At 35.2% G+C, this 27,941-nt stretch overlaps 1 protein-coding gene across 2 annotated transcripts in view; it reads left to right on the top strand.

Annotated features, from left to right (window-relative positions):
* Positions 1-22,967, top strand: part of UNC13C (unc-13 homolog C) — a 596,809-nt gene extending 573,842 nt beyond the window's left edge. For both annotated transcript variants that reach the window (XM_059915534.1, XM_059915533.1), the window contains 3 exons: positions 17,644-17,736; positions 19,266-19,425; positions 22,589-22,967. In XM_059915534.1, coding sequence (XP_059771517.1) covers positions 17,644-17,736; positions 19,266-19,425; positions 22,589-22,874 — 539 coding nt within the window. In that variant the 3' untranslated portion in view covers positions 22,875-22,967. The remainder of the gene's footprint in view (positions 1-17,643; positions 17,737-19,265; positions 19,426-22,588) is intronic.
* Positions 22,968-27,941: the final 4,974 nt, after the last annotated feature.

Raw genomic sequence — 27,941 nt, 5'->3', positions numbered from 1 at the left:
TTTATTTTTAAACTCTGTACAGTAACTCAATTTTTATATATCCAGATTCCAAAGTCTTATTCAGTACTGTATAATGATCAGTAAGCAAAACAGACTAAAGAAGGTAAAGAAAAGGAAAGAAGAAAAGGAAACATAGAGGGTTTCTTGCATGAAGTTCTCTAACTATGTTCACTGTACCTGCTGGGAAGTGGAACCATATCTATTCTCTATTTCTTTTCTGACAAATGTTATTCATTCTGTCCATTACAATTCCTTCTGTCTTGTTATGCTGTCTTCACTGAATTACATTAGATTAGACCAATTCTTGATAAAAAGTTCAGAGCAATACATTACCAAGCCCTGGTGCGTTTCTGCAGAGGAGTTCATTTGTGTATGTATGCCCACCTCCTGCAGAGTAACTGCCTCAAAGTGATGGGGAGAGTTACATTTTCCTATTAGAACACTAGCCTCTAGTTCTTTAGCCTTTTGACCTGCAATGAAGTCTATGATATTAAATGATCTCTCATTTAATAGTAGCACAATGCATACTATTGTGCTATTTGATTTTTCATACACACCTTTTCATGTCTTATATACGGATTTACCCCCTTTAGAGTGGGTTCATAATATCTCATAATAAGATATATGATGATGTACTCACTATTTTACTACTTATAAACATATAGGTTGTATCTAAATTTTTTAGTCATTATAAAAATGTTGCCATGAAATCTTTAGTCATACAATTCTTTGTGTATTTATGCAAATATTTCTGTATGACAGGTTCATAGGAAAGAAATTGCTAGGTCAAAGGGAATGATTTAATATTCTAATAAACAACCACAACAATAATACAGAGGACTTTCTATATGCCAGGTGCTTTTGTAAGTTCTTTACAGGTGATAACATTTAATCTTTACAACAATTGAAGGAGGCAGGTACTACTATTATTATTTCACAGATGAGGGAATTGAAATATAAAGAGATTCAACAACTTACCCAAGGTTACCCAGCTAATATGTGGTGAAGCCTGAATTCAAATCTAAGGCGTATGGCCCAGAGACTTGCTATGCACACTGCCTCCAAAACTTGCTTTCCAATTAATTTTTTATATCAGTTATCCCACCAGTTTTGCCAATAATGGATATTATTTTAAAATTTAGATAATTACAGTTTTTTTTAATTTAACATTGAAACAATTTTAATCTTGGTGTAACTTCATGATGCTATAAAGTTCAATCAGTAGAACAGACACAGGAGTACACAATGAGGCAGAATATTAAGTACGAAAATGGGTGGTATGGATAAGAACAGAGAAGTGGATGCAAGTGACAGTCAACCATATAGGCTGGAGTGACTGGAAAGCCATAAACAGATGGCAGAGTTCAGATGGGGGTAGTACTTAAATATATGGAAGGAAGGCTTGCAGAAAGGGCTACTGTTGAGTGTAGTGAGGGATGAATTTGATCATAATTGATGGAGGCAGAATTTCTAAAGCCAAGAGTTACTTAGGGAATGTGGAATTTCCCCTCAAAACAACAGGAACCCTTGGTTCTAGGAGAAGAAGAGTAATAGGAAGAAATTTGTATCTTGGAAAGTTTAGTCCTGCTAAGTGATATAAAATATAATAGAAATGTATGAAAGCAAAATGACTTCTTGGAAGGTGACAGAGATATCCAGATTTGGTGATGAGGTCACAAACTAAGAGAGTAGAATGTTGAAGTAGAGATTGAATCAAATAAACTCTGTAAAGAATAATGGGCAAGATTTACTTACTGGTTAGGATCAGCAATAAAGCAGAAAGGAAAAGTTCCATGAGGTTTTCAGTGATTTGAGCTTGGATAGCAGAAAGAATAGTGTCATCTGGTTGGAAATGGGGAAGCTGAGAACTGGAGTAGGTTTGGGAACACCATAGGTCAATTTTTGGACTTGATGAGATTAAACTAAGAGGGAAAACATCCAGCAAGGGTATCTATTAGACAATTAGAAATGGAGTTCATTTGGAAGATGAGGATAAGGACTAGAAATATATTTTTTTAACTTAATAAAGATGAAAGTTGAAACTATAACACTATGGAAAGGAGTACTGAGAAAAGAGAGGAGAGAGCCGAGGACTGATATCGGGGAATGGCACATAATGAAAAGCTGAAAGAAGAAAGTGGCTACAAAGATGGCAGAAAAGGAGTAAACCAGAGAAGTAAACAGTGAATCAAGAAAGTAGACAGTGAAGGAAGTCAAGAGGGATAAGACTACAAGGAGGTATTCAAATATGTCAAAGCCAAGGACATGGAAAATAGCAAGGAACTGGAAAAAATATATTTTTATATAGTTTAAAAAGAGATCATTGGGGATTCTCAAAATTTCCAGTAGAGTTATGCTATACGATCACAAGAGGTGACTTAAAACTTGCTTGGACATAAGTGAGCAAATGTAGAAGGTACATTCAAGAAATTTGATGATTAAATATGAGGGATAAGATAACATCTAAATAAGTCAGAAGGTCCATGCATAGGCTGGTTGAGTTTTTTAAAAAGTATATCTGAATTAATCTCTGGGGGAACTTGTAGGATCCTGAAAGGTTAAGCTATTTTTAATCTCCTTATCAAACTCTTCTGCAAAAATATATGGATATGCTGTTTCAAAACTCTATAATCAGGAGTTAAAAATTCCTATTTATTGATAAATTTTGTGTTTTAGCCAGTATGAAATCGAAGTTTCTTTTTTTATAGAAAAGATTTTTTAAATATTTATTTTATTTATTATTATTTATTTTTGGCTGCGTTGGGTCTTCGCTGCTGCGCGGGCTTTCTCTAGTTGCGGCAAGCGGGGGCTCCTCTTTGTTGCAGTGCTCAGGCTTCTCATTGCCTTGGCTTCTCTTAGCACGGGCTCTAGGCGCATGGGCTTCACTAGTTGTGGCAATGCGGGCTCAGTAGTTGTGGCTCGCGGGCTCTAGAGCGCAGGCTCAATAGTTGTGGCGCACAGGCTTAGTTGCTCCGTGGCATGTGGGATCTTCCCGGGCCAGGGCTGGAACCCGTATCCCCTGCATTGGCAGGCAGATTCTTAACCACTGTACCACCAGGGAAGCCCCAAAGTTTCTTGACACAAGTTTTAAAACATTGTTTTAACTAGGTTTCTTGTATTTTGATTATAAAGGTAATATATACATATTGGAAAATAGAAAATTCAGAACAGTATTAAAAAGGAAAAGGTTATTCACAAATTATTCACCTTTTGATATATTTTCTTGCAATTTCATCTTATGTTTGTTTTAAATACTTCAGAAGCTTTACAGGAAATTATGTATCCCTTTCATACAGCATTCCAACATAAGTATTTTAAAACTCCTTGTCAATGTGTCATGCTTATAATCCAATCACATAGATGATTCATAATTTATGTATTCCCCAATTACAAAATACTTAAGTTTATTTCTCATTTTCATTCAATATTTTAAATTACATTTACTAAAAATTTTCCAGGCAAATTTTTTCTGTATTTAGAATTATGTTTTGAATAGAATTCCATAAATGGAATTACTGAATCCAAAGTTCTGAATATCTAGAAGGCATGTAATACCCAATTAGCTTTCCAACTATAAATTTGTTCCAATCAAAAGTTGATTAGAATATTAGATTTTTCCACAAAAATCTCTAGTTCTAGGTGGTTATATTTGTTTAAAATATTTGTTAATGTAATAGGTAATATACATTAATTTGATTACAAAAGAATAAACATTTTCAATATTTTTTAACTAGTTGAATATTTCTTTTTGTGAATTGTCTATGACCTTTATTCATTTTTTAATGGTGCCTTTGAGTTTATCAATTTGTGTGATTTCTTTATACATTAAGGATAGTAACCCTCTATAACACTTGTTGCAAACATTTTCTCACTCAGTTGATTACTTGCATAGTATGTCTTTTGACACACAAATATTTTCAAATGTTTGCCTTTGTGATTTATTTCCTTAATTTTAAGCCCAAGGAGCCTTTCCACATGCAAATATCAAATAAAATTCATCTATGTTTTCTTCCTTTTTCAGTTGTATTTTTCAATTTTAACTTAATATATCAGAATTTGTTTTTGGTATATGATATACAGTGAGGATATAAAGTTTTTCTCCAAATAATAACCTATTCTCCTACGAATTATTGAATAATTCTGCCCTGTCCCACTGATTATACCTTTGCCATTGATACCTTAAATATATTGGAATTCTGTTTCTGGACCTTTTATCCTATTCTGTCTGACCATTTATAGCCCAAGATTGGACTAATTTAATTATTGTTGCTTAATAAAGTATTTTAATATTTTATAAGAATAATATATTTTTATTTCTCTCTTTTTAAGGAAAGTTCTTAGTTACTATTCAATTAGTGTTTTTAAAAATTCTTACTTTTAATAAGTTCTATTTTTAATAAGTTCTTAGTTTCTATTGTCCCTGCTTTTCAAATGAGCTTTGGATTCTGTAAAAACAAAAAAAAATATTGAAGTCTTTGGGATTCTGGTTAAAATTGCAGTAAATCTATAACTAAATATGCAAATAAGTGACATCCTTAAGACATTTTGCCTTAACTGTAAAGTTTAGGGATATGTTTCGTGTAATTATTATTTTATGCCTATATGAAATTTCATTGTTTTAACACATTTTTAATTAACTTTATTTCAGGGTTGTTTTTTTTTTCTGGCTGCTTTGAGAATGATATACTGTCATCCAGAATCATGTAACTATTTGTTTATTATGTTTTAATCTCTTATCAAATTAATTCAAGAAACACTCTTGTTCAATAATTTTTCAATTGTTGTTTTAGTTATTGCAAAAAAAATAATGTCACTATTTCCAGGACCCATACTGACTTTTCCATTTTTAATCATTAGCTCCACATAAACTTTCAGACCCTGTATTTATTCTTATTTTGCATAGTCTTATTTTGTTCCCAATTTTGAAAGGGAATTTCTAATGATTCACATGTGGGTATGATGTCAGTTGTTTTAAAAGAAACGTTCTTTATCACGGTTAGGAACCATCCTTCAAACCTGAATAACTAAGAGATTTTATCATGAATGTGCACTGAAATTTATCAAATGCTTTTTCAGAATTTATGAGAAAAGTTTCTAGTGATATTTATTAGGATAATAGTTTAAAACAACCATTTCTTGTTAAGATAAACCCTACTCGGTGATAGGGTTGCATTTTATCAATATTTTATTTTGAATTTTTGTAGTTATATATATATAAATTAGTTTAGCTAGGTCTTCTTTTTATATTCTCCATATTAAGTTTTTGTCTCAATGTTATATATATATAAAATTAATTAGGGAGATTATCATCTTGTTCTCTACACAAAAACAAGAGAATTGAAAAAGAAAAAAAAAGTCCTTATAAGCATACAACATAATTATTTACATAGAAAGCATAAGCAATTCTATAGGGAAACTATTGGAACTAATAAGACTTTTCCATGAAATCGTTCACTACACAATCAATATACAAACTCAACAGCATAACTTTACAAAACTAATAGCTAATTAGAATGTGAAATAAAAAAGAATCCTATTTAAAATAGGAATAAAAGAATACTTACAAATAAATTTAGCAAAATATGTATAAAATCTCTAAAATTATTTGAAATTTTACTCAAGGTAAGACTTGCTCCATAGCTAATACCCACAACCCCAAACTCCCAGAACCTCTATAATGAAGGGATTGCCATGAGCATCTCTAAGCTGCTACAAAGCAAATTTAAACTCCATAGTCATCTATTCACATGAATTGTTTTTATTTGCACATTTTTCCTGCAAAGATGGTAACTTGCCTCTGTAGCTGTTGTACTGAAAGAGAGAATACTTCTGTGTGATGGAAGCCAGACATAGATCAATACCCATTTATTTGACGAGGAAAATCTGCTTTAAGCACGCCTATAATTTCATTATTTTACCACTGATTCACTTACACAACACTAAAACACTAAAACGAAGAGAACAAACTTTTCAAAGTTACTTTCCCATTAAAGAGTTCATCCCTTCCTGGGCTTCCCTGGTGGCGCAGTGGTTGGGAGTCTGCCTGCCAATGCAGGGGACACGGGTTCGAGCCCTGGTCTGGGAAGATCCCACATGCCGCGGAGCAACTGGGCCCGTGAGCCACAACTACTGAGCCTGCGCGTGTGGAGCCTGTGCTCCGCAACAAGAGAGGCCGCGATAGTGAGAGGCCCGCGCACCGCGATGAAGAGTGGCCCCCGCTCGCCGCAACTAGAGAAAGCCCTCGCACAGAAACGAAGACCCAACACAGCCATAAACAAATAAAAATTTTTAAAAAAGAGTTCATCCCTTCCTAACACTTGCCTTCCTGTTCAATCCACACGTCATCCAAATTTCTGTTCATTCTCCTCTTATGGAGCTCCTTCACTGTGCCATGCACAGAGACAGACACTGGGAATATAAAACTAAATAAGACTACGCTTGCCCTAATAAATTCAAATCTAATAAGGAAGGTATATCCATTTGATATCCGCCTGATAGTTTATCTAAATCATGCTATTGCTTACTGACATACTTTCTACAACACAACTTCCCCAGTCTGAGGTTCTTTTGGCTGAAATATGTCTCCAAGTCATAGTCTCTGGGGAAACTCTGTGTGTGTGTGTGTGTGTGTGTGTGTGTGTGTGTGTGTGTAAAATAAATTTTCTTGGCTCTTGAATTACATTTTGTTTCATTCATACATGAGAAACAACTTTCCTAGATTTAAAATTCTATGATCATAGACTCTCTCCCTCATAACTTTGTAGGCATGGCTCATTTCCTTCTGATTTTTATTTTGTGAGGAAAACTATAGGCCAGCTGAAATGCTTTCCCTTTTCTTCTTGGATACATGTCTTCTTCCTCCTGTTCCTCCTTTCTTCCTCCTCCTCTTCTTTTTCTCCTCCTTCTCCTTCTCTTCTTCTCCTTTTCACCTGGATATACATGGGTATAGTCTGTGCTTTTTGATTTTTCTAAAACAAATTGAATTCTTTAAAAGTTGAGGGCTTTTTTTAAGCTCAAGAAATTTGCTTTTCTTATGCATTTGATTATGACTCCATTTTTCATTATGGTTTCTTCAGGAGCATCATTTCCAGCAATAAGCTTTTGCCTGAGTCCTTGAGATATTGTTACCTTTTCCTTGTGCCGTAGAATTATTTTTCAGAAGCCCCTGAGTTTTATATGTATATTTATCCTCAAATAAGAAGATCTATTCAGATCATACATTCAGGTAAACTGGATTACCCTTAGCCACATCTCAAAAATCCTTGGTTACTGATAGTTCCAACCATTTGAAGCTGTGGGGTGCATAGCCCCTAGCCTGACTTCACTTATCTAAACTAGCTCAGTTTCTACTACTACATTTATTGACATCGTCAGTGACTACCAAGAAGAAAAGACATGTCCTAAAGCTCTCATCCCTCAAAACGTATCCTACTCTAGTCTCCTCCTACCAACAATGATTTACATGGTGTGAATACATACTGCCTTATGAGAGTAATCTTTCTTATCTCATTCTCCTCCAGGTAGTAGTGTTTGCTAGTAGTCATGGTGCTAATGAAAAGATCTTAAAAGAGAGATGCTAACAGATCAGGTGAAATAGATAATGATTAGATATAATTCTTAGGCACTAGTCAGAATTGAAAGTTTAATTTTCTGATTTTTGCCACTTCTGAGTTTCCAGTAGGAAAAAACAGCAGTGACTGTCTATATCCACATCCTACCTACTTCCCAAATTCTACTGTTCTTTGAAAGTCTGCCCCATTGTGTGAATTCCAGAAGACCTTTTTAGAGGCAAGCTAGTTTGTCAGTGGAAAGAGACCTTCACTGAAAATAACAAGACCCACCACTGATACTGCCAAGCTATGGAAATTTGTACAAGACACTTAGCCTCAACTTCCTTACCTCTAAAACAAAGATATCGAATCAAATAGTTTCCAAGGCCCACTCTAGTTCTAACATTAAAACTATATATTTTTCAATACTAAAATATTTCAGGTTAGGATAACTAAACTTTCCAAAACAATTCTAAAAGGATACCCAACTAGCATAGTGACTCACTTCCAGGATTTGACACATTTCAAATCTTAGTAATCACTGATTAATTTTTCAGCAACACATTTAAGCATGCTATAGCCATGGAAACTCACTGACAGAAAGTAACAATATAAGATGTTTCAATCAATAGTAGGTTTAAGGATAAAACACAGAGAGCTATGAGACCATAAGCATCCCAGAACACAAAATTAATTTAAATATACATTTGAATGATTACCATGGGGCTTAATATAAAAAGCTGCAAATGAAAACTAAATATTATCACACACACAAAAATAACCTTAAGATATATCGATGCTTTCTGTCTATGCAGTATGTTCTTTGTCTTAGATTTCACATCTTCTTCTGCCTTTTAGTTCACCAAGACTTTAAATGCCATTAACAAAAAAAAAAATAAAACCACCAAGACAGTTTGCTTTCTCCTCTTTGATGTGAAAAAAGGAAGGGGGAGGGGAAAAGAGTAGAAGAGAAGCTATTCAATGAACATCACAGCATGTCAGAGATCTGAGGTCAAATTTCAGTTTTCCATTTACTGACTTTGACAGGTAACTAACATCCATGCCCAATTGCACCATCTGTAAAATGTACACAATACCTTTATCTGATATCAGAGCAAGATCTTATCCTTAAAGCATTCAGCACAATGCCTGGCACACACAAGTAGTCAAAAATTGTACCCATGATTGTTATCATTACCATGAATTACTTCAAATATAAATATTAAATAACATGGAGATAATGAGCAAAGGACAAGGAGGGAACATGAGGAAAGCACAAAAAGCATAAGAGAAGGAATGGGGCTTAAGTCAAGCCACTTCCCGGTTTATTCTACTCCTAGCACCTCTGATGATGTCTAATGACCTAGAAACCTGAATGGAGGTAAGTTACTCCCACCTGGAGTCCTAGACTTGAAGGTGGGAGGAGAAGTAGGTTAGGTCAGCTGTTACTGAACTATGACATTGCCAGAGTGGTCATCCCTCATGAATTCACCACACCTTTCCTTTGAGGGGCCCAGCAAAGTCCCATGAGGACTGATTCAAACCCCTTTGTCAGGGGCTTAAGCAGTTTGGTAAACTTGTACAAATGACTTGAGCAGCTGTGATATTTTTCATCTAGTATTTTACAGGATGCTAATTGAGACTTGGAGGTAATTATTTAAAACATAACATGAATAATCATTACTAAATGTTTTTTAAATTATTCATTCATTCACAGAATGTACTCAAATTATGTTGGGTGAGAGACTAACTCTATTAGGGGTGCTTATATAATGCTATATCATAATCTGATAGTAATCAGGATCTATTATCAAAAAGCTTTTTATCAAAAGCTGCTCTTCTAAAGAGAACTTCAAATAAAACAATCAGTTCTTTCATCCTCCTGCCCTTTGCCAATGTTTACTCACATGAGCATTACTCATTCCTGAATAGAGAGTTTGGTATTCATGATCCAATAATGTTGGTGACAAAGGACACATTCTAGGGGCCCAGAAGTTGATTTGAGGCACAATAGCCTAATTTCTATGGATTTAGAATAGACAAGATGATGTAACAGGCATAGCCTCTGATTAAATCTTCATTAAATGCTCATAAAAATTGTTAAATAGATGAACAACAATCTCCATATTAGATTATTCTCATATTTCATTCCGTCACAAATGGAAATCTCTTATATGTTACCTTTTTTTCTCTTTTTGGAAAATAAATGCTTGATTGATATATACCTTCTTCAACATGAAGATGCTTCTATTCAATACCATTTTTATTCAGGGATAGGCAATCAACAGATTTCACCATGCAGATGTTAGATGGATCAGATCAAGGTTATAGCAAACCAACCCCACCAAATGGGAAGAAAACTCTATTGCACAGTGCAACACAGATGTAAATCACATCTGACTGAATTAAGCAGCTTCCATAGTTTCAGCAACTACAAAAGTATTGTTTCAGCAACTGCAAAGGTATTAAATGAATCAACTCAAATATGTACAATCATAAAAATGACTGTGCAAACTGAAACTGTTCAAAGCAATCGTGCTAATTAATGGGGAAAATTATAATTCTACCAAGACTTTTGAAAACATTCTGTCAAAAGAAACAAAATCTTTTGCTGTCAGCTATAAATGTATAGGGAAATGAAAAAAGAGAAAACATCTATTTAATACGCTGTAATTGGAAGCATTAGAAACATGGAGAATTAAAGCACTTCGATTCTTTTTAAAATCTTAGCGGGTGTAGTTTGAACAGTACTTGCCTTTTTCTTCTCATCACATAACTATAAGGTGCAAGCATCTTTTCTGTGCCTTGTTGAATTGTCATTCCAAAGTTTGGATCAGTCGCCAACAGTTTATCCTTCCTGCTTTCGATGCGGTAACGTATCTCAGGGTTCCTTTAATGTGAAGTTTTTCTCCAGTGTCACCTCCACTAGGACATCTTCATCTTCTTTCTCATTTATGTCAATAAGGTCACTTTTCATTAAGTTCCTTGTCTGCTTCTCTAGAGCCCTGCAAGGGCAGTACTGTCAACATTCACAAGGTCAGTACTTTTTTTCTATTAATCCATTTACATTCTATACAAATTTCACTCCAGTGTTATCACTCTTTGTTCCTTAGTTGCACTTTCTTCTTTTCTGGCTCATTCCCTCTTTTGATTATCCATGTTTTTATCACTGGAAAACAAGGCAGCAACACAACTACACACTTTGCTATGTGTGAACTGAACAGGGGCACAGTGACCAATCACCAACAGACTTTAAAAGAAGTGATTTCATTGGTTGCTGATGATAATACCTATCTGTTACTTATATGATGATTTGTGGACTAAGAAACTAGCAGCAAAGTTTGTACTTTAGGCAATGATACACGTTTAATAGGCCATGATAACTGAAATTTGAATGTGTCATTGGGAAATGGGTGTTATTTAACTAAACTGTGGGCACTGAAATCCAGGCATATCATGGAACATGAAAACTCGTACAAAGTGAGAACTGCTCGCATGTTTAATCAATGAGTAAATACAAACTGGCCATTTAATATGTATCAAAAGAATATTATGTTTATTGTATGAATTAGAGATAAGTATGGATTATTCATATGAATAGAGGCTTCCTGCCATTATGGAATATAGTTAGGAAGAAAAAATCTGCATAAGTAACTACAATACTAGGCATAACATAGGTGCTAGGAGTGGTATAAACACTGTGCCATGGAAACACAAACCTGGAGTTCTCAGGAGACAATTATGAATAGCATGACTATTAAGCAATAATTGCAATAATGATAAAACCTTTTACACTAGTTGCATCTACTCAAAATTGTCAGAAGACGGTCACATTCCTAATTCCACTTTTTTAGGGTTGTACCATATTAAGCAGGCAGCTCTCAAGACTATGTTTGACTTGGTTGAGCAGTAAATTTCACATTTTATGTTAGAAAAGGAAATGTGTATTTTCTAGTCTATGTTTCCACACAAGAGGTTCCACAAAATTGTTCAGGGACTGCTGAGTACATAAGTGTGATTTTTTTTTTTTTTAATTAATTTATTTATTTATTTTTGGCTGTGTTGGGTCTTCGTTTCTGTGCGAGGGCTTTCTCTAGTTGCGGCAAGCGGGGGCCACTCTTCATCGCGGTACGCGGGCCTCTCACTATCGTGGCCTCTCTTGTTGCGGAGCACAGGCTCCAGACGCGCAGGCTCAGTAATTGTGGCTCACGGGCCCAGCTGCTCCGCGGCATGTGGGATCCTCCCAGACCAGGGCTCGAACCCGTGTCCCCTGCATTGGCAGGCAGATTCTCAACCACTGCACCACCACGGAAGCCCCATAAGTTTGATTTTTAACATGCTTTTCCCCACCAATGCAACCCTCCAAATCTTTTTAGAAAACACACACACAAGCACAGAGTTAGGATATACAAGTGGAGGACTAGAGAGCAGCAGTTTGGAAAAGGGAAAAACCTATCTATGCATTTAGAGTACCTTTTAAAAAGCTTTAGGCACATTTCTTTAGCTGTTAGTTGTTTTCAAACAGCATAAAATTCCTCTTCTATAAGAGCACTAAACAGAAACTCACATATTTTCCTAATTCAAGTTTTATATATTCTCCAATAAAAGTCAAATTCTGTAACAACACAGTTAAAGGCTTTAAATTACCTTGGAAAAGTTTCCGGTTAGAAACTCAGATGAAGAAATGGTACATCCTGGTGAGTGCTCTGATGGAAGGCTTTTTCTCATTTACAAATCTGTTAAATCAATTAACTTTCCATAATTTCTAGATGTTTACTCTGGGCAGAAACCAGCCATTGCTACATTGCTGCTTATAGTAATACATATAAGACCACACATAAAAGTCTTAACCACAAACCCAGGTACTGAGCAGGCTCTGATCCTTGGTGTAACAACAGAGACAAATACACAATCTGGATGCATTTTCAGTGTTGCTGAGAAACCATCTCTCATTTACTCTGATTTCAACAATAGTTAAACAAACAAACAAAAAACCTTTAGTAATCAAGAAAACTCACTTCACTGAATTCTTGATTAATCAAGGGTTTTACTGATACATCATAGTGGGAACAATATTCCCTAATAGACATTCAACATGAGGGCTCTTAAAAACCTTCCCTCTCTAGTGTACTCAACCCAGAAAATCTTACTGAAGAAAGTAAGAATTCCAAAGTTGTTCGGGAAAACTCCAGTCACTCATGTTGTCTTACTGCAGTATTTGATTTAGATAACTATAGCATCAATGGATTTTTCTCCATAATTTTTCTATGAATCTTTGAGGTATTTAATAACTTTGAAATACTCTTATTAAGAATTATTATCATCATAAACTTGGATCCATTTACCAGATAGCTGTTATGTGCAAGGCACATAATATCCTACATATTTTTCAAAATTTTCCCTTTTTAGCCTCACCATAATGTTGCCAGGTAGGTGGGTTTATCCCCAATTTACCAATAAGGAAATGCAAGTTTATAGAGTTTTAAACTGTTAATGAGTGACAGACCAGATTCATGATCAGGGAAATCTGATTTCATTGCCCAGTTTTTTTATACTATGTTATAGTATTTGAGGAAATCAGGAATATAACTACAGATTATTTATAGAATAATAAAAAATGAAAGTATTTTACAGTAGAGGTGTTTGGACAGAGCTTCATAAGATAATAGAGGGAAGATGTTCCAAACATGTGGTTTGAGTTGATGAAAACATGAAGAAAGTTTTGAAGAATTAAGCCAAAGACAACAGCATGGACCAGAAGTACAGATGAAGGAAAGGTCATCAGAAGCATCCTTGCAAAGGGCTGGGTTTTAGGATTTGATTCATGGTATAATAAGATGCAAGTGGGAGGTTTTCCAGAAGGGAATAGGGTGATAGAAATGATCTATCTTTTACACAGATGAGACAAATTCTTTCAAAATCTAGGTCTGACTATGCCCCCCATGGCCAAAACCTTAAAAGACTTCTCTGTATCTCCAAGATAGTGTCTAACAACTTTTATTTATTTATTTATTTTATTTTTTTGTCTAACAACTTTTAAGTGGCATTCAAAGGACCAACATTTTAACATTTCCTCTTGTTACTACATCTATGCTTGCTCCATCCACAGTGAACTCCTTGCAATTTCCAGGACACACCATTCTGTTTTATGCATCCACATGTGGGCACATGCTATTTCCTGCTCCTTTGTCTAAAACAAATGAATTTCAACTCAACCTTCAAGAGCCTCCTTAAGCATTGTCTCCCCTGTAAAATCCATCATGATAACAGTTAAGTAGTGAGGATCCATATTTTATGTCCTGTCTCCCCCACAAAAAAAAAATTGTCTCAATGTTCCTCAAGACCTAAGAATATTGTGAAAATACTAGAGGCATTTCCATTAAAGTTATGAGCGAATCAAAGATGTTAACTCCATTAGCCAAGGTTGCAGTAGGAATCAGATGGCACACCCAATTAAGATTATTTGAGAAGGATTTAATGGAGAAACTATGGACAAAGGTACGTGCTGGATATAAAGAGACCAGAAAAAATAGTAAACTAACCTCCCTGCAACAAAAATAACAAGGGAGGAAGAAGCTCCTAAAACCAGGAAAGAGACTGTCGCCTATTGAGGGCTGGTGAGGGGAATTTTGATTTTTGGTTGCAGGATTCAGCCAGCAAAAGGTGACCCCACAGGAAGGAGACTAAAGAAATAAATACCTGACCCGACTCTACTCCCTCCTTCCCCTACCTTGCCAGGACTTCTCGGCGGCAGTACAGTATAGAGGAGACCATTGAATTGTCCATCTAAGGGCAGAGTGGAGAAGGGTGGAAAATGAATTTGGAGAGCCAAATGGAAGATCACAAGCATGTCCACTTCTAACACTGTCATGGAATCTAGTATTAGAAACATAAGCTAATAAAATTAGCCAAGGCAAACAATATGAGGTATAAAAACTGGAAAGGAGAAGTGTCATTCACTGAAAATAATATGATTGTATTTCATTCACTCAAAAGGGGTAAATGTAAATCTTTCATTAAAAATTCAGTTGGCTGAATAAAAAAATATACAAAAGTCACTAGCCTTCCTGTTATACAATATAATGGAATAAACGGTCCCATTTAAAATAGGATGAGATACCATAACTAGGAATAAGCTTTTAAAATGTTCAATATTCACATAAAGAAAAATGTAAAACATAATTGAAATACACAAAAGGAGACTTGAATAATGGGAAGATATATTCTATTCTTCATACCAGAAGGATGTCACCAGTTTAGGAATGATATCTAACTATTTTATTTTTCCAAAAAGTGTTATCACCTCCTCTTATGAGCCCTACTTTCTACTGCATGGACACCTCCCTCACTGATATCAACACCCAGGTACATACCATGTTAATTACTTGCACTATTAGAACGTTATTCAGGTTCTAAGACCTTGTTCTGCTCACATTAAAGTTTTAATCACTTATTGGATTCAAAGCTCTCCTTCTTTCTACACAAGCAGGGGGAAATGGTGACTCTAGTAGTAGAAGCAGGAGGTGGAGGAAGACAAGGGCTTCTGTAATGTGTACCTTTCCTCTTTCTCCTGGACGTAGTTTCCCTGATACTGAGGAGGAAGGAAAGAGAGAAAAGAGAAAGATGACTCTTTATTTAAAACTTCAACGGTTGGGGACTTCCCTGGTGGTCCAGTGGTAAAGAATTCACCTTCCAACCCAGGGGACGCGGGTTCGATCCCTGGTCGGGGAACTAAGATCCCACATGCCCAGGGGCACTAAGCCCATGCGCCACAACTACTGAGCTCGTGCACCTCAACTAGAGAGCCCACACGCCACAACCAGAGAGAGAAAACATGCAGGCCACAACTAGAGAGAAGCCCACGAGCCGCAGCAAAGAGCCTGTATGCTGCAATGAAAGATCCCGCATGCCTCAGCAAAGATCCCGCATGCCGCAACTAAGACCCGATGCAGCCAAAAATAATAATAAATAAATAAATAAAATTAAATTAAAAAATAAACTTCAATGGTGGCCATTAGTGGTCATTATCTATTTAAAGGTCATTGTCTATTCAGTTAGTGGTAGAGCTTTTCCAGCCCCTTCTCTTAGGGGAAGTACAAGCTTGATTGATAGAACTGGCTGGTGTGAAACTTATTTCCAAATAGTTCCCCAGGGCATTGACGAACTCTTCCAAGACTCAAGACCTGGACACTTTTTCCTGCTGCACCTCACCTGGGCATAGCACATTCCTTTGAGAGGCCTGCCTCTTTACCACATCTGTGACAATCCCTGATAAAACAAGAGCCTACAATCACATTTTCCCTCTTGTCCCCAACTCTGGCACTTCAAGCCCATTCAGGAGCCATCTCCCATATTTCTCAGCAACCATGACTTTAAGCAGAGGGGAAGGTCCTGGCATACTCTGTGGCTTGCTGTACCTCACCTGGCCATGCTCAGGTCTGCTAAGTAGGCAGCCAATTAAAAAATGAAATGCTCATCTTGCTGGCACTTCTGGAGTCTAGGAGGACTTCTACTTGGAGTTTTCTTTCCTTCACCTCAGGAAAAGGAAACATTTCCGCTCTTCCCTTCCCACAGAACAATGAACAGTCCCTTGGCTAATGCCCAAAGTGATCGCTTTCTATCTTTCAGTTCTTTTATTATCAAATGGCTGGGGTGGGGTGTGGGTGAGAGGGCTGCTTGTGGTGAACCAGCTCTTCTCAGCAGGTCCTGTTAAGAGGTTCTGGCTGAAATCCAGTGATTTTATGAAGTTAGAAATTGGAAGTCTCTTAAAACCTTTCATTTTCAGCTTGGTCATTAGCCATTTATTTTACAAAAATAAGATTCTTATTACTCTCATATATATTGTAAATGGTTAAAATCTCTATGGGACAAAATTAGAATTCCACCTACCTTTGACAAATAAATACCATTTCTAGAAATTATACTATAGATAAACTTGTAAATATGAAAAATAATTATTTGTTACATTTTGCTCATAAGAGCAAGAGATTAGAAACAACCAAAGTGTAGTTAAATAAATAATGGTATGTTCATATAATGGAATAAAGGCTAAACATTATTTTAAATATTTTAATGTTTTCATTATTTGGTAAGCAGATTAGTGATTCATTTTTAAGCAAGTACTCAGGGAACACTGACTTTGTAGTTAATGCAGTGATATTACAGACTATCTTAAAGAATGGGGCATAGCTTTATGTATACTGAAATGGAATGATCTTCTTAATATATTTTTAGGTGAAAAGACAAAGGCAAGGTAAATGATAATTAGAGTATGTGCTTTTATTTGTGAAAAAAATACACGTGCTTATAGGTGATATGTTAATAGATAAGTGTGTGTGTGTGTGTATGAGGTTGATGTAGTTATCCCTGTTTTACAAATGAGAAAAGCAAGACTTGAGAACATAGCAAATTCCAATCACAGAACCAGTTGCAGCATAACTATGATTTGAATTCAAGCTTATCTGACCCCAAATCACAGGCACTTTCCAATACAACATGCTTAACCTTTGACTATCCTTTATCAGGGTAGAATTGACTACTCCTTTTTATACCATCAGTCGACCTTGTAAATGTAGCTATCTTAGAATGTATCACACTATATGCAGCAATATGTATATATGTTGCTCTCCCCTGGTCTAGTGTGGGCCTCGTGAGGGCAGGTGCTCTGTAGAGCCATCTTTGTATCCCGGGTGCTCTGGTGTGGTACACTGAAGAAAAGCACTTCACAAAGGAATGAAAGGCATGATACATCTTTGTACATAAGCAACAACGAGGAGAGCTTTATTAAGTGCCTAGTAAGGCAACTGCCTTTTTTTTTTTTTTTTTAACGATAGTAATACTAAGAGTGTGCCTTAAGGTATCTGAGTACTATATGAAAGTTTAGCTAAATGGACTAAATATGGTTATACCCAAGCCTCAAACCTGCATAGCAAATTTAATTTAGTGAACATTTATCAAAATGTATTATGTGCTGTTAACGAAAAGAACCATTTATTTCTATGATCACACTTTACAGTCCCTTGTGCACAGAATGCCGATGTCCGTTATTAAGTGGTCTGAAAGGTCAGGCCAGTAAACTTTTGCTGATTTGCAGGTCCCTCCTCCAGAGATTCAGTGGGTCAGATATCTGTTCATGTGGACATCACCGCCACCCCAGGAACAGGAGAGCATAAAGTCACTATAAAAGGTATATTTCGGGTCCAGGTAGATAAAACAGCCTATGAGACTTTAAACCTCTGGAAAGAAGTATATCAAAAATGTTGTTTTTTCTTGAATCTCTCTTTTAAAATCTATATTAAATGATTTCAGGGCATGCTCAGAATTTCTTCACGAATCTACAACTTTTGATTTAAAACTGAAAAAAATGAATGGCACAGGTATTTAACCTATGTTACTTGAAATATCTAAATGGTTTAAATACATTGGTGATTACATTTCAAAACTGTATACATTGAACGTGTTCTCTATGGTTGAGGCTATGATATACATTGAACATTGGTGCTGTGGTTGGCTCCAACTTGCCAATGACATTTTAGATGTTAAGTCAGCATGTTCTTACTATCCACATAATCTACCTACTTCTTCTATGTGATTTCCAACAACTGTTTGATTTTTTTTAAATGGGTGGTTGAATCCATTGGTTTTATATTATAAAAGCACAATCTGAAAATAGGGGTCATTTCAAAGATGTAATTTAATGATTAATACTTTGCTCAATAGAACCATGTTCTATTTTTATATTATTATAGACTTAGTCACTTTAAATAATATCTACTTTAATCAAAACCATGGCCTTCTAACATTTTAAAATTGCATTACCTAATGTATCTTTGTATTATAAAAGTAACACTGCTATGGGTTATAATAGATTATATACAGTACTGGTAATCATACAGAAAAGTGGGCATGACTATATATTCCAGTGTCACTAAATATATTTGAAAAATATTTTGACAATGCATATCAAATGGTAAAAGTTTTATCAACCTTTTGCATTAGCAAATTTAATTGTAAGACAATTCCTTAAGGATATCATCATCAAAGGATGAGCAAACCTGTATGAGAATGTTCATTTAAGTATTATTTATGATGCCTGAAATTAGGAAACCGCCATAATATGCAAAAACAAGTGACTGGGTAAATATAGAATGAAATGTACATATAATGAAATATTTGCTGTTGGAAAATATATAATAAATTAGAATGCTACCCGTGATGGGCTTAAAAAATAAAGCTACTTATAAGACTGCAATACATTATGATCCCATTCTATATATAAAGATTGAAAACATCATACCAAAATATTAACAGTCATTTCTTCTGAGTGATAAAATTATAGATTTTTAAAATCTATTTTCTGTATATTTTCTAAATATTTCATGATGAACATATAATTTAAATATGAAAAGCATCATTTTTTCACCTAAACAAGAATCATAACTTTTCAGTATTAATGATTGTCATTTCAATTACAGCTAACATTTACCATCCCAATGCCACATGGCTTAGAGCTGAAAGCGCCAACAAGCGTGCAGTCCAGAGAGTAAATTGTTTTTCCTCATCAGTGGGGTTAGGGTGCTATCAAATGCAAGTTACAACTTCATACATCATTTTTAAAAATAAAAATTCACTCTAAGGATCAAAGGGAGAGTCTAGGATTCCACACATTGGTTTGTTAATACTTTATATTCCTGTCTCTTTCCTTTTGGTTTTTAGTGATTGCTATTAATGACTTACACTGGCAGACCACTGCAATGTTCCGCCCCTTTGTGGAAGTTTGTATGCTGGGACCCAACCTCGGAGACAAGAAGAGAAAACAAGGCACAAAGACAAAAAGCAACACATGGTCACCAAAATATAACGAAACATTTCAGTTGTAAGTTATGACCTGAATCCTTTATTCAACCAGGCAATAGGCATTGTAGAGCTACACTTATGAGTGACTCACAGGGTAGGAATGGCACTGGGCTTTGCTAAGGAAAGCAAAACCTATGGGTTTAAAGATTCCTGTTCATCATTGATCCAAGGCAAATGAAGAAGTTTTTAGTTCTCTTCCATTTGTTTAATATTTGTCCAGTGCCTACCATGTATCAGGCAATAGTATAGGCATTGGATATATGTAGAAGGAGGACTTTGCTCTCGTGGAAGTTACTCTCTAGAGATAAAGAACGTATGATAAACAACATCATAAATAAATAAAGTTATCGTATGATAGTACTAAGCAGAGCATTAAAACAGGGTGATGTAATAGAGTGATCGGTTGGCTGCTTAGACGGGGTGTTCAGGGAAGCCTGTCTGAGCATGTGCCTTTTAAATAGGAACCTGAGAAAATAAAGAACCAGTCATGTAGGGAAGAGAGTTGAGAGCATTTTAGGACAAGGAAAATTGCGAGTGCAAGGATTCTAAGCAGGAGCATGCCTGGCATATTTAAGAAACAGTATATAGTGGGCAAGGGAGTGAGATAAAATGAATTTGAAGAGGTGGTCAGGTACTACATCACACAGGGCTTTGAAGTCAGTGGTAAAGGAGCCTGGGTCACATTCTAAGTTCAATAGGAGACGTTGAAGGATTTTCATATGAGGGTTTGAACAATCTGATTTACATCATTAATGATTATGGTGTTTGCTGTATAGAGAAGTAACTATAGGGAAGGCAAGACCAAACATGTAGAAATAAGTTAGAAGGCTATTGCAGTAGTCTAGGTAAGAGATAATAGTGACTGATCAGATAGTCTTAGGGAGGAAGGAAGTAGTCAAGAGATGTAAAAAAGTGGAAATATTTTGGATATGTTTTGGAATTCTAAGAGATCCTATAGAATTTACAGTGGATTGGAGATAGAATATGAAAGAAAGAGTATATGAATTAGGCTCCCAAGAACATTCAATTGAGATTAATTCAAGACATATATTTACAAAGGAATGTACAAAGATGTGAGAATAGAGGGGCTATGAGCAATAGAGGTGTAACCTGGGGCTAGTAATAGCCAGGTTATTACCCCTTCTGTGCCTAGGGGAGAGGAAGAGCAGTTACTAAAATCGGGACTGTGAAACTTCATTTGTAGTCATTCACCTTATTAGGAGAGTGACCTTCCATGGAGGGAAACAGCCTACTTGAGGGAACCTCACATGCAAGAAGCCAGAGAAATAAACTCTGACCTCACTCTCATCATTTTTTCTGATTTTCTAATGACGCTCCCTTTTGGCCAAACCCAACTGGAAGCCAGAGCACGGAGAAACTCAATGTGTGTGGTCCTTACAGGTCAGCACTGTATTGCAAAGTACAAGAAGAAGGGTGGAGAATAGATCCAGTTGGAGCAAACGGAAGCTATCTGGCACTGAATAAAATCAAGGATGACTCCTAGTTTTTGGCATAAGCAATTGGGTAGATGTTGATTTACTGAGATGGGGAAATAGGGACAGGCGATGAGGAGATCAAAGATTTTGTTTTAAATCTATTAATTTGGAGATGCCTACAGTCCATCCAAGAGGAGATATTAAATACATAGTTAGATATAACTTGAGAATTATCTGCATATAGATGTAATTAATTCTACAAATCTACATGAGCTGACCCAGAGACAGAGAGCAGGGACACAGGACCAAGCACTAGGGGCTTTCATACACACGCACACGCATGCACACTTACCAAACCGTCCCTTACTGGTTTGATTCTTTGTTATTTTGCATTCTCGATTGTTATTTTGCATTCTCGATTTCCCAGAGACCTTGCAGCACTCCGTTCTCTGAATATTTCACTCTCTTACCACTCATTAAAACCTAACTATCCTACCACATCAATTAAAAGGGTTCTAACAGATTAATCCCACTAATAATGCCTGCTAATAAACCAGCTCACAAGATTCCACCTATCTGCTCCTCCAAACTGCACAAAAACTTTGATCCAATTGAAAAGTCTTCCAAAAGGTTCTAGGACTACTTGGATAATGCAAAATTCAGATACAACGCTGTGAGCTACCAAGACCACAATTCTGGGAAAAGGTGGCATTTTGACTCATTTTAGTTCACAAGAAGACCCAGATCCCATCATATTTTGCCATTCTATTCTTACCCCCCAGGATTCCATCTTCTTGTATGTTATTTCAGATTGTCTCTTAAAATAAGTACACAGTTTAGTTGTCAATGTCACCTGGAAACAAAAGTCTGACTCGGCAAAATGTTTGATCAGAAAAAATGACTTAGAAAAGGAAGGAATTTGGAAGCTTGTACTGCTGAGGAATAGATGTGCATTCATTAAAAAGTCAGGACTATCTGAGGACGAATTAAAATAAGGGGCAGGGAAGGATTATCCTCAGAGTTTCTCCACTCAGCCTTCTTCATTAGGTTCAGTTCTGCACTAAGTTGTCTTGGGTTGTTATTAGGAGAGGCCATCCTCAGTCCCAATCTTGACAGGTCTAACTGTTGCCATAGGAAAGAGCTGGCATTGAAGCACCAGACTCTGCTGGAACTGATTTACTCTGGAGATTTCTATGCAATTTAGCATCTTGTGAATAGTGCTTGACAATCTGTCCAGTGTATTCCCCTGAGAAAAGGCTCCTAGATATAATAGCATATCCAGGAGTCTGAGGTAAAGAAAGGAAATTGTAATAACGGATGTTGAAATGGCACAGAAATTGTTCCAAAAGGTACCCGTCCCCCTTGGCCTAGCTTCCATGACCCCTAGTAACGCCTCCTACCCCTATATCACTGGGGAGACCTTGCCTCCAATGATTAATTACAACATAATATTTTAATTCCAGTTTCTATTAATATCCTTAACATCAGGGCAGTAAAGCATTTTTAGATTGATTTCCTATTTCTATCTAGGGAAAGAAGGAGTTTTTAAGTTCGATTGCAGAGTAATAGCTATGTAAATACAATCTAAGTAAAATTTAAAGGATATTTGCATCAGAGTTCAAAGACAATGATACTCTATTTGCCAATATAATATTCTGAGCAATGTATAAAATTTTCAACAGTCTATTAGAACCATATTGATCCCTATTTGAAAATGCTCAAAATCCGTATTTTTAATCCACACAGCATTCTGAGTAAAGAAAACCGCCCAGGGGCCTATGAACTTCACCTTTCAGTTAAAGATTACTGCTTTGCCAGAGAAGATCGAATTATCGGAATGACAGTAATTCAGCTCCAGAACATAGCAGAAAAGGGAAGCCACGGGGCATGGTATCCCCTATTGAAAAACGTCTCTATGGATGAAACTGGTTTGACTATCCTTAGAATCCTCTCGCAGAGGACCAGTGACGATGTGGCTAAAGAATTTGTAAGACTTAAATCTGAAGCAAGATCTGCTGAAGAGAGTGCTTGAAACAAATACTGCAAGATAGCATCTTTGAGAATTCATAAACTGTAACTGTTTGACTACTGCATGCATGTGCAAATACACGGGAATGTTTATTTCACTACGTTTCAGTGTTTGCCAGTACTCAAGAACAGTGTCTACAAGGTATGTGGAAAACCTGTGAAACTTTTATACCATTTCTGGTCTTTGAGAAATAAATGTTCCATGAAGTACCAAAATTATGATGTAAAGTGAAATATCCAGAGTATCTTTTAAAATGTTTATTTCATTACCACTTTCTCATCCATTAAACATACTAAAAAACAGCCTCTTAAGTTGGTCCATTAGTTGTCCTTGTTACATTGGTGTATATGGCCAGTAGGTATGAAAGCATTTGTTACTCAAATTCTATTTTATTTAGGCTTACCTCATTATAGATGTCTTACAAATACCCTTTTCTATCATGACTAGAAATGCAGTTACTTCTAGAAAGCATTTGTAATTTTATAGTTGCAGATATATTGTGATGATTTTTGCATACATATTAAAATAGAAAATGTGGGAAATATTTTATGCCAACCAGTTTCCAACCTTTCTGAAATCACTGTGAAGAAATGCTCTTAAAGCAAACTTATAAAAAGTAATGCTAAATAGTTTGTTAACAGTGTTTGATATATCAACAGAACTTTGTTCTTTAAAACTGCCAAGGTCACATCACATTTGTAAAAAAAAAAAAAAAAAAAAAAAAGGTAAGTTGAAGCATTTGCCATCTAGCATTATGTCTTGGCTTTACTAAATTTCATTCTTTAGAAAGTCATATGACTAATGGTTTAGGAGTATGATGGAAGGTTTGTTTCTTAAATTACCTACGATAAGTAATTATACTGTTAGTGTTTTCCTTCTGACAGTTATGACTAACTCCTTATTTACTGAGTGCTATAATCAGTTAAATGCTTTTCTCTTTTTAGAAATATTCAACAATTTGTACTGAATGCAGCATTACTATATATTGCACTGGAGCAAAAAGTCATGTCTTCAACTCTTTAGTGAAAAATGTAAAATGAAGTCTGAAGAAATTGCTTACAATTTTGTAATTTATGTTATTTATAAGCCCAAGATGCATACAACGCAATAGGAAAACAACTTATTACAGCTCGGTAGATAAAAATATAACTAGGTTAGAGTTTGAATATGAAATAGTTTATGAATATTTGCATTTTCTCTGTTTTTATGGTTTGACTTTTTAGAATCTGTACCTAAGTACTTGGCTGTAGAAGAGTACTTTGTAGTTGTAACTTATGGTCATAACTGTTAGTGGGCAACATACACATGCAGGAACAAGATCCTGTTAGAGTGACTGTGCTTTGTGAACAAGCTGGTCTGATATGTTAAGAACAGAAATCAAAGACGGTAAGATCCACTAATTCATGTTAAATTGATAAGCAAGTGCTTTGTTAATGACGTCTCCAAATGCATAGTACAATGCAATCCTCTGGCATATGCATTAATAAATGGATGTATATTGAGCACATGCAATACTTCATTGTATCTTCTGCCTTTTTATTTCATGTATGCAACATCATTCCACTATTTAAGAATAAAAAATCCAGGCTCTTTTTACTGGATAGAACACTCTTCACAACGTTTGGTTCTAGTATCTCATTAGAATTTGAAAAAAAATTTTTCCAGGAGTTGTATCCATGGAAAAAGCCACATATTACAGAATAATGACCCTGCAAATAAGAAAAAAGCTGATGTATCTACCTGTCTGTACGTCTCTGAATACTGTTAAGCCATGAAGAAAATTCAACATTCAACATATAGACAAGCAACACAGTTAAATAAAAACTTACATGACAAAAGGTTTCATTATTTTATTGCAAGATTCATTCAAGATTTATAACAATTTTACAGAACATTGACTTGAGCTCTTTAGGAGCACATTAATGTCATAAAGCAGCACACCCTTGAATAAATGGCAGTTTGCGTTTGCATTGATCACTTAAAAACTTATGAGCTAAGTATTTTTTCCAGTATTTGTTTAATTGGATCTATTCATTCCATCTTTGTGTGTGTGCACAATATATATCAAACACTAATGGTGATGGTATGAATTGAGTCTATTTATTAATATCATAAAGTATCAGTCCTAATTTTGAAATAATTATGAATTCTGCAGCCTTTGTTGTTTCTCCCAAGATACAAGTATTTGTTGTCTCCAGAACAAAGCCTGTTGTGTTTACATACCCAAATTAGTAACCACTCTGAAGTTCACAGCAATCTCTGTCAACTATAGACTCCATTAAAGTGTGAAGCAATTTATTTATCATATTTTAGATAAAATGCACAAAGACAAAGCTCTGTTTTTCATCTACAGATGAAACTCACATTAGAAGTTCTCAAAGAAACACATGAAAATCAAATTTGGCTAAAATGAGGTGTTTAAAACCACAGTGGAACACTTATTATTTAAAGGAGCTCTGATGAATTATTATTTAAGATAAGTAATCAGATGTCCTCATCACAACCTGCTCTAATTCATCTATTTCTAGGATAATTTATATATTGAATTTCCCTTAAATGAGGTACATTTATAAATGACAATCCTAGCTTAATGTTTTGCATTTGGCCTTTTAAAAAAAATGTTTGAAGTGAGGTTTATTTTCTCCTTTTAATTTCTCTTATATAAAGATGACTATACTAGCACTTTTATGGACTAACATAGTAGTTTCAATCTTCATACTCAAATAATGAAAAATAATCAGATTTATGCAGGACTCAGAAAATATCCCTGGATAGAAGTCTGAGACTAAGCTCCAATTTGTAAATATCATATTATACATATTTTAAAATATACTTTTTTCACATGATGATTTTGAAATCAGGATACATTTTATAATTATTGTCAAGCTATAGATTAATGGGTGCTTTTTTTCCTTTTTTAGTAGTAAATAATGGTTCATCTTGCAATGAATGACTTCTTAGAAACAAATGTAGAGAAAGAAAGTAATGGTTAGGTATCTTTTTAAAGAATCATATATTTTAATTTGCATATACTAAAATTAACTCTGTTGGTAAACGTTTCTGTTTTGACAAATTCATAGAATCATGTATCAGGCACAACAAGCAAAATATAGGACAGTTCCATCATCCTCCAAAATTCCATTACCCTACTACTTTGTAAACAAACTCTCTACTTTCAACTCCTGGCAGCACTGATCTATTTTCAGTCCCCCTGGTTTTATGTTTTCCAGAATGCCATGGAAAGGAATCATGATAGTAGGTATCCTTCTGAACCTAACTTCTTTCACTAGGCATTATTCATTTAAGAGTCATCCATGTTGTGGCATGTATCAACTGTTTTCATTGCTGAGTAGTATCCCATTGTATGGGCATATAAAAGAGCATCTGTTCATTCAGCAGTTCAAAGACATCTGGGTGTTGTTGGTTTTTGTAAGATTATGAACAAAGCTGTTATAAACATTTGTGTACAGGATTTTGTGTCACCATAAGTGCTTATTTCTCTTAAGTGAATACAAACTAGTGGGATTTCTGGGTCATATTATATATTTAACTTTATAAAAAACTGTCAAACTTTTACCAAAGTGTTGTATCATTTTACATTCCCAGCAGCAATGGGTAAGAGTTCCAATTGCTCCAAATCCTTGAAGCACTTGGTATTGTCAGTCCTTCTTCTATTTTAGTTTTCTATTTTAGTTTGCAGTCCCCTGATGATTGATGATGTTGATTATCTCTACATTTGCTTGTTTCTCATCCATATATTATCTTCGGTGAAGTGTCTGCAAATCTTTTGTCCATTTATTCAACTAGTTTTTTGTTTTACTATTGTTGCATTTGGAGACATCTTTGCATACTGGGTATAGAAATCCTTTGTCAGATATGAGATTTGCAGATATTTCATCCCAGTCTGTGGCTACTCGTTTCATTCTCATAAGAGTGTCTTTCAGAGAGCAAAAGTTTTAAATTTTGAAAAAGTAATTTATCATATTTTTCTTTTATGGATCATGGCTTTGCTGTTATATTTAAAAATTCTTTGCCTCACTCAGAGTCATAAAGATTTTCTCCCATGTTTTATTAAAGGAGTTGTATAGTTTTAGATTTTACTATTTGGTCTGTGATCCATGATCCATTTTGAGGTTATTTATTTTAATTATAGGATGTGAGGTTTGGGTTGAGGTTTATCTGTCTGTTTATTTCATTATTTTTAATCTACTAATTAATTTGCATGGGGAAGTCAAATTGTTCCAGTACCACACACCATTTATTGAAAAGACTACACTTTCTCCTATGAATTACCTTTGCACGTTTGTCATAAATCCATTGACCAAATGTGTGTGGGTCTATTTTTAAAATCTCTATTTCTGAAATCCCTTAACACCAGTGTGGCACTGTCTTAATGACTGTAGCTTTGTATTGTCTTGAACTTAGGCAGTGTGAGTTTTCCATGTTGTTCTTTTTCTTAAGATTGTTGTGGGCTGTTCTAGTAATTTTGCATTCTTAAAAAAATTAAAACACTACTGGAATTTTGACTGGGATTTTATTGAATCTACAAATCATTTTGGGGACAACTGACATCTTAACAATATTGAGTCATCAATCTATGAACACAGTACCTTGTCTCTGTTTATTTAGGTCTTCATTAATTTCTTTCATCAATGTTAGTTTTCAGCATAAAAATCCTACCAAATATTTCTTCTGTATGTGCATGTATGATAGTGTAAGCAGTAATTTGAGAATAAAATTCAAATTTCAATTGTTCATTTTAGTATAAAAATTGATTCTTGTATATTAGCATGGTACCCCACGACCTCGCTAATCTTCCTTATTATTTGTAGGATCTTTTTTGTGGATTCCTTGGGATTTTCTACATTGACAATCATGTCAAAGAGAGGCATTTTTGTTTCTTTTCATGTGTGTGCATATTATCGCTTTTCTTTCTTTATGTAGATTTAATCATATCATATACAACTACAACTTGTAGCACTGAAAATGACCCTAGAAAGAATTTGGCTTCAGTGGTCTCAAACTATTTAGTGTAGCTGAATTCCCTCCATAATGTATTCACACCACAGT

The sequence above is a fragment of the Balaenoptera ricei genome, chromosome 2 (genome assembly GCF_028023285.1).
Source record: "Balaenoptera ricei isolate mBalRic1 chromosome 2, mBalRic1.hap2, whole genome shotgun sequence".
Lineage (NCBI taxonomy): Eukaryota > Metazoa > Chordata > Mammalia > Artiodactyla > Balaenopteridae > Balaenoptera > Balaenoptera ricei.
This window is presented reverse-complemented; position numbering and strand designations above follow the sequence as displayed.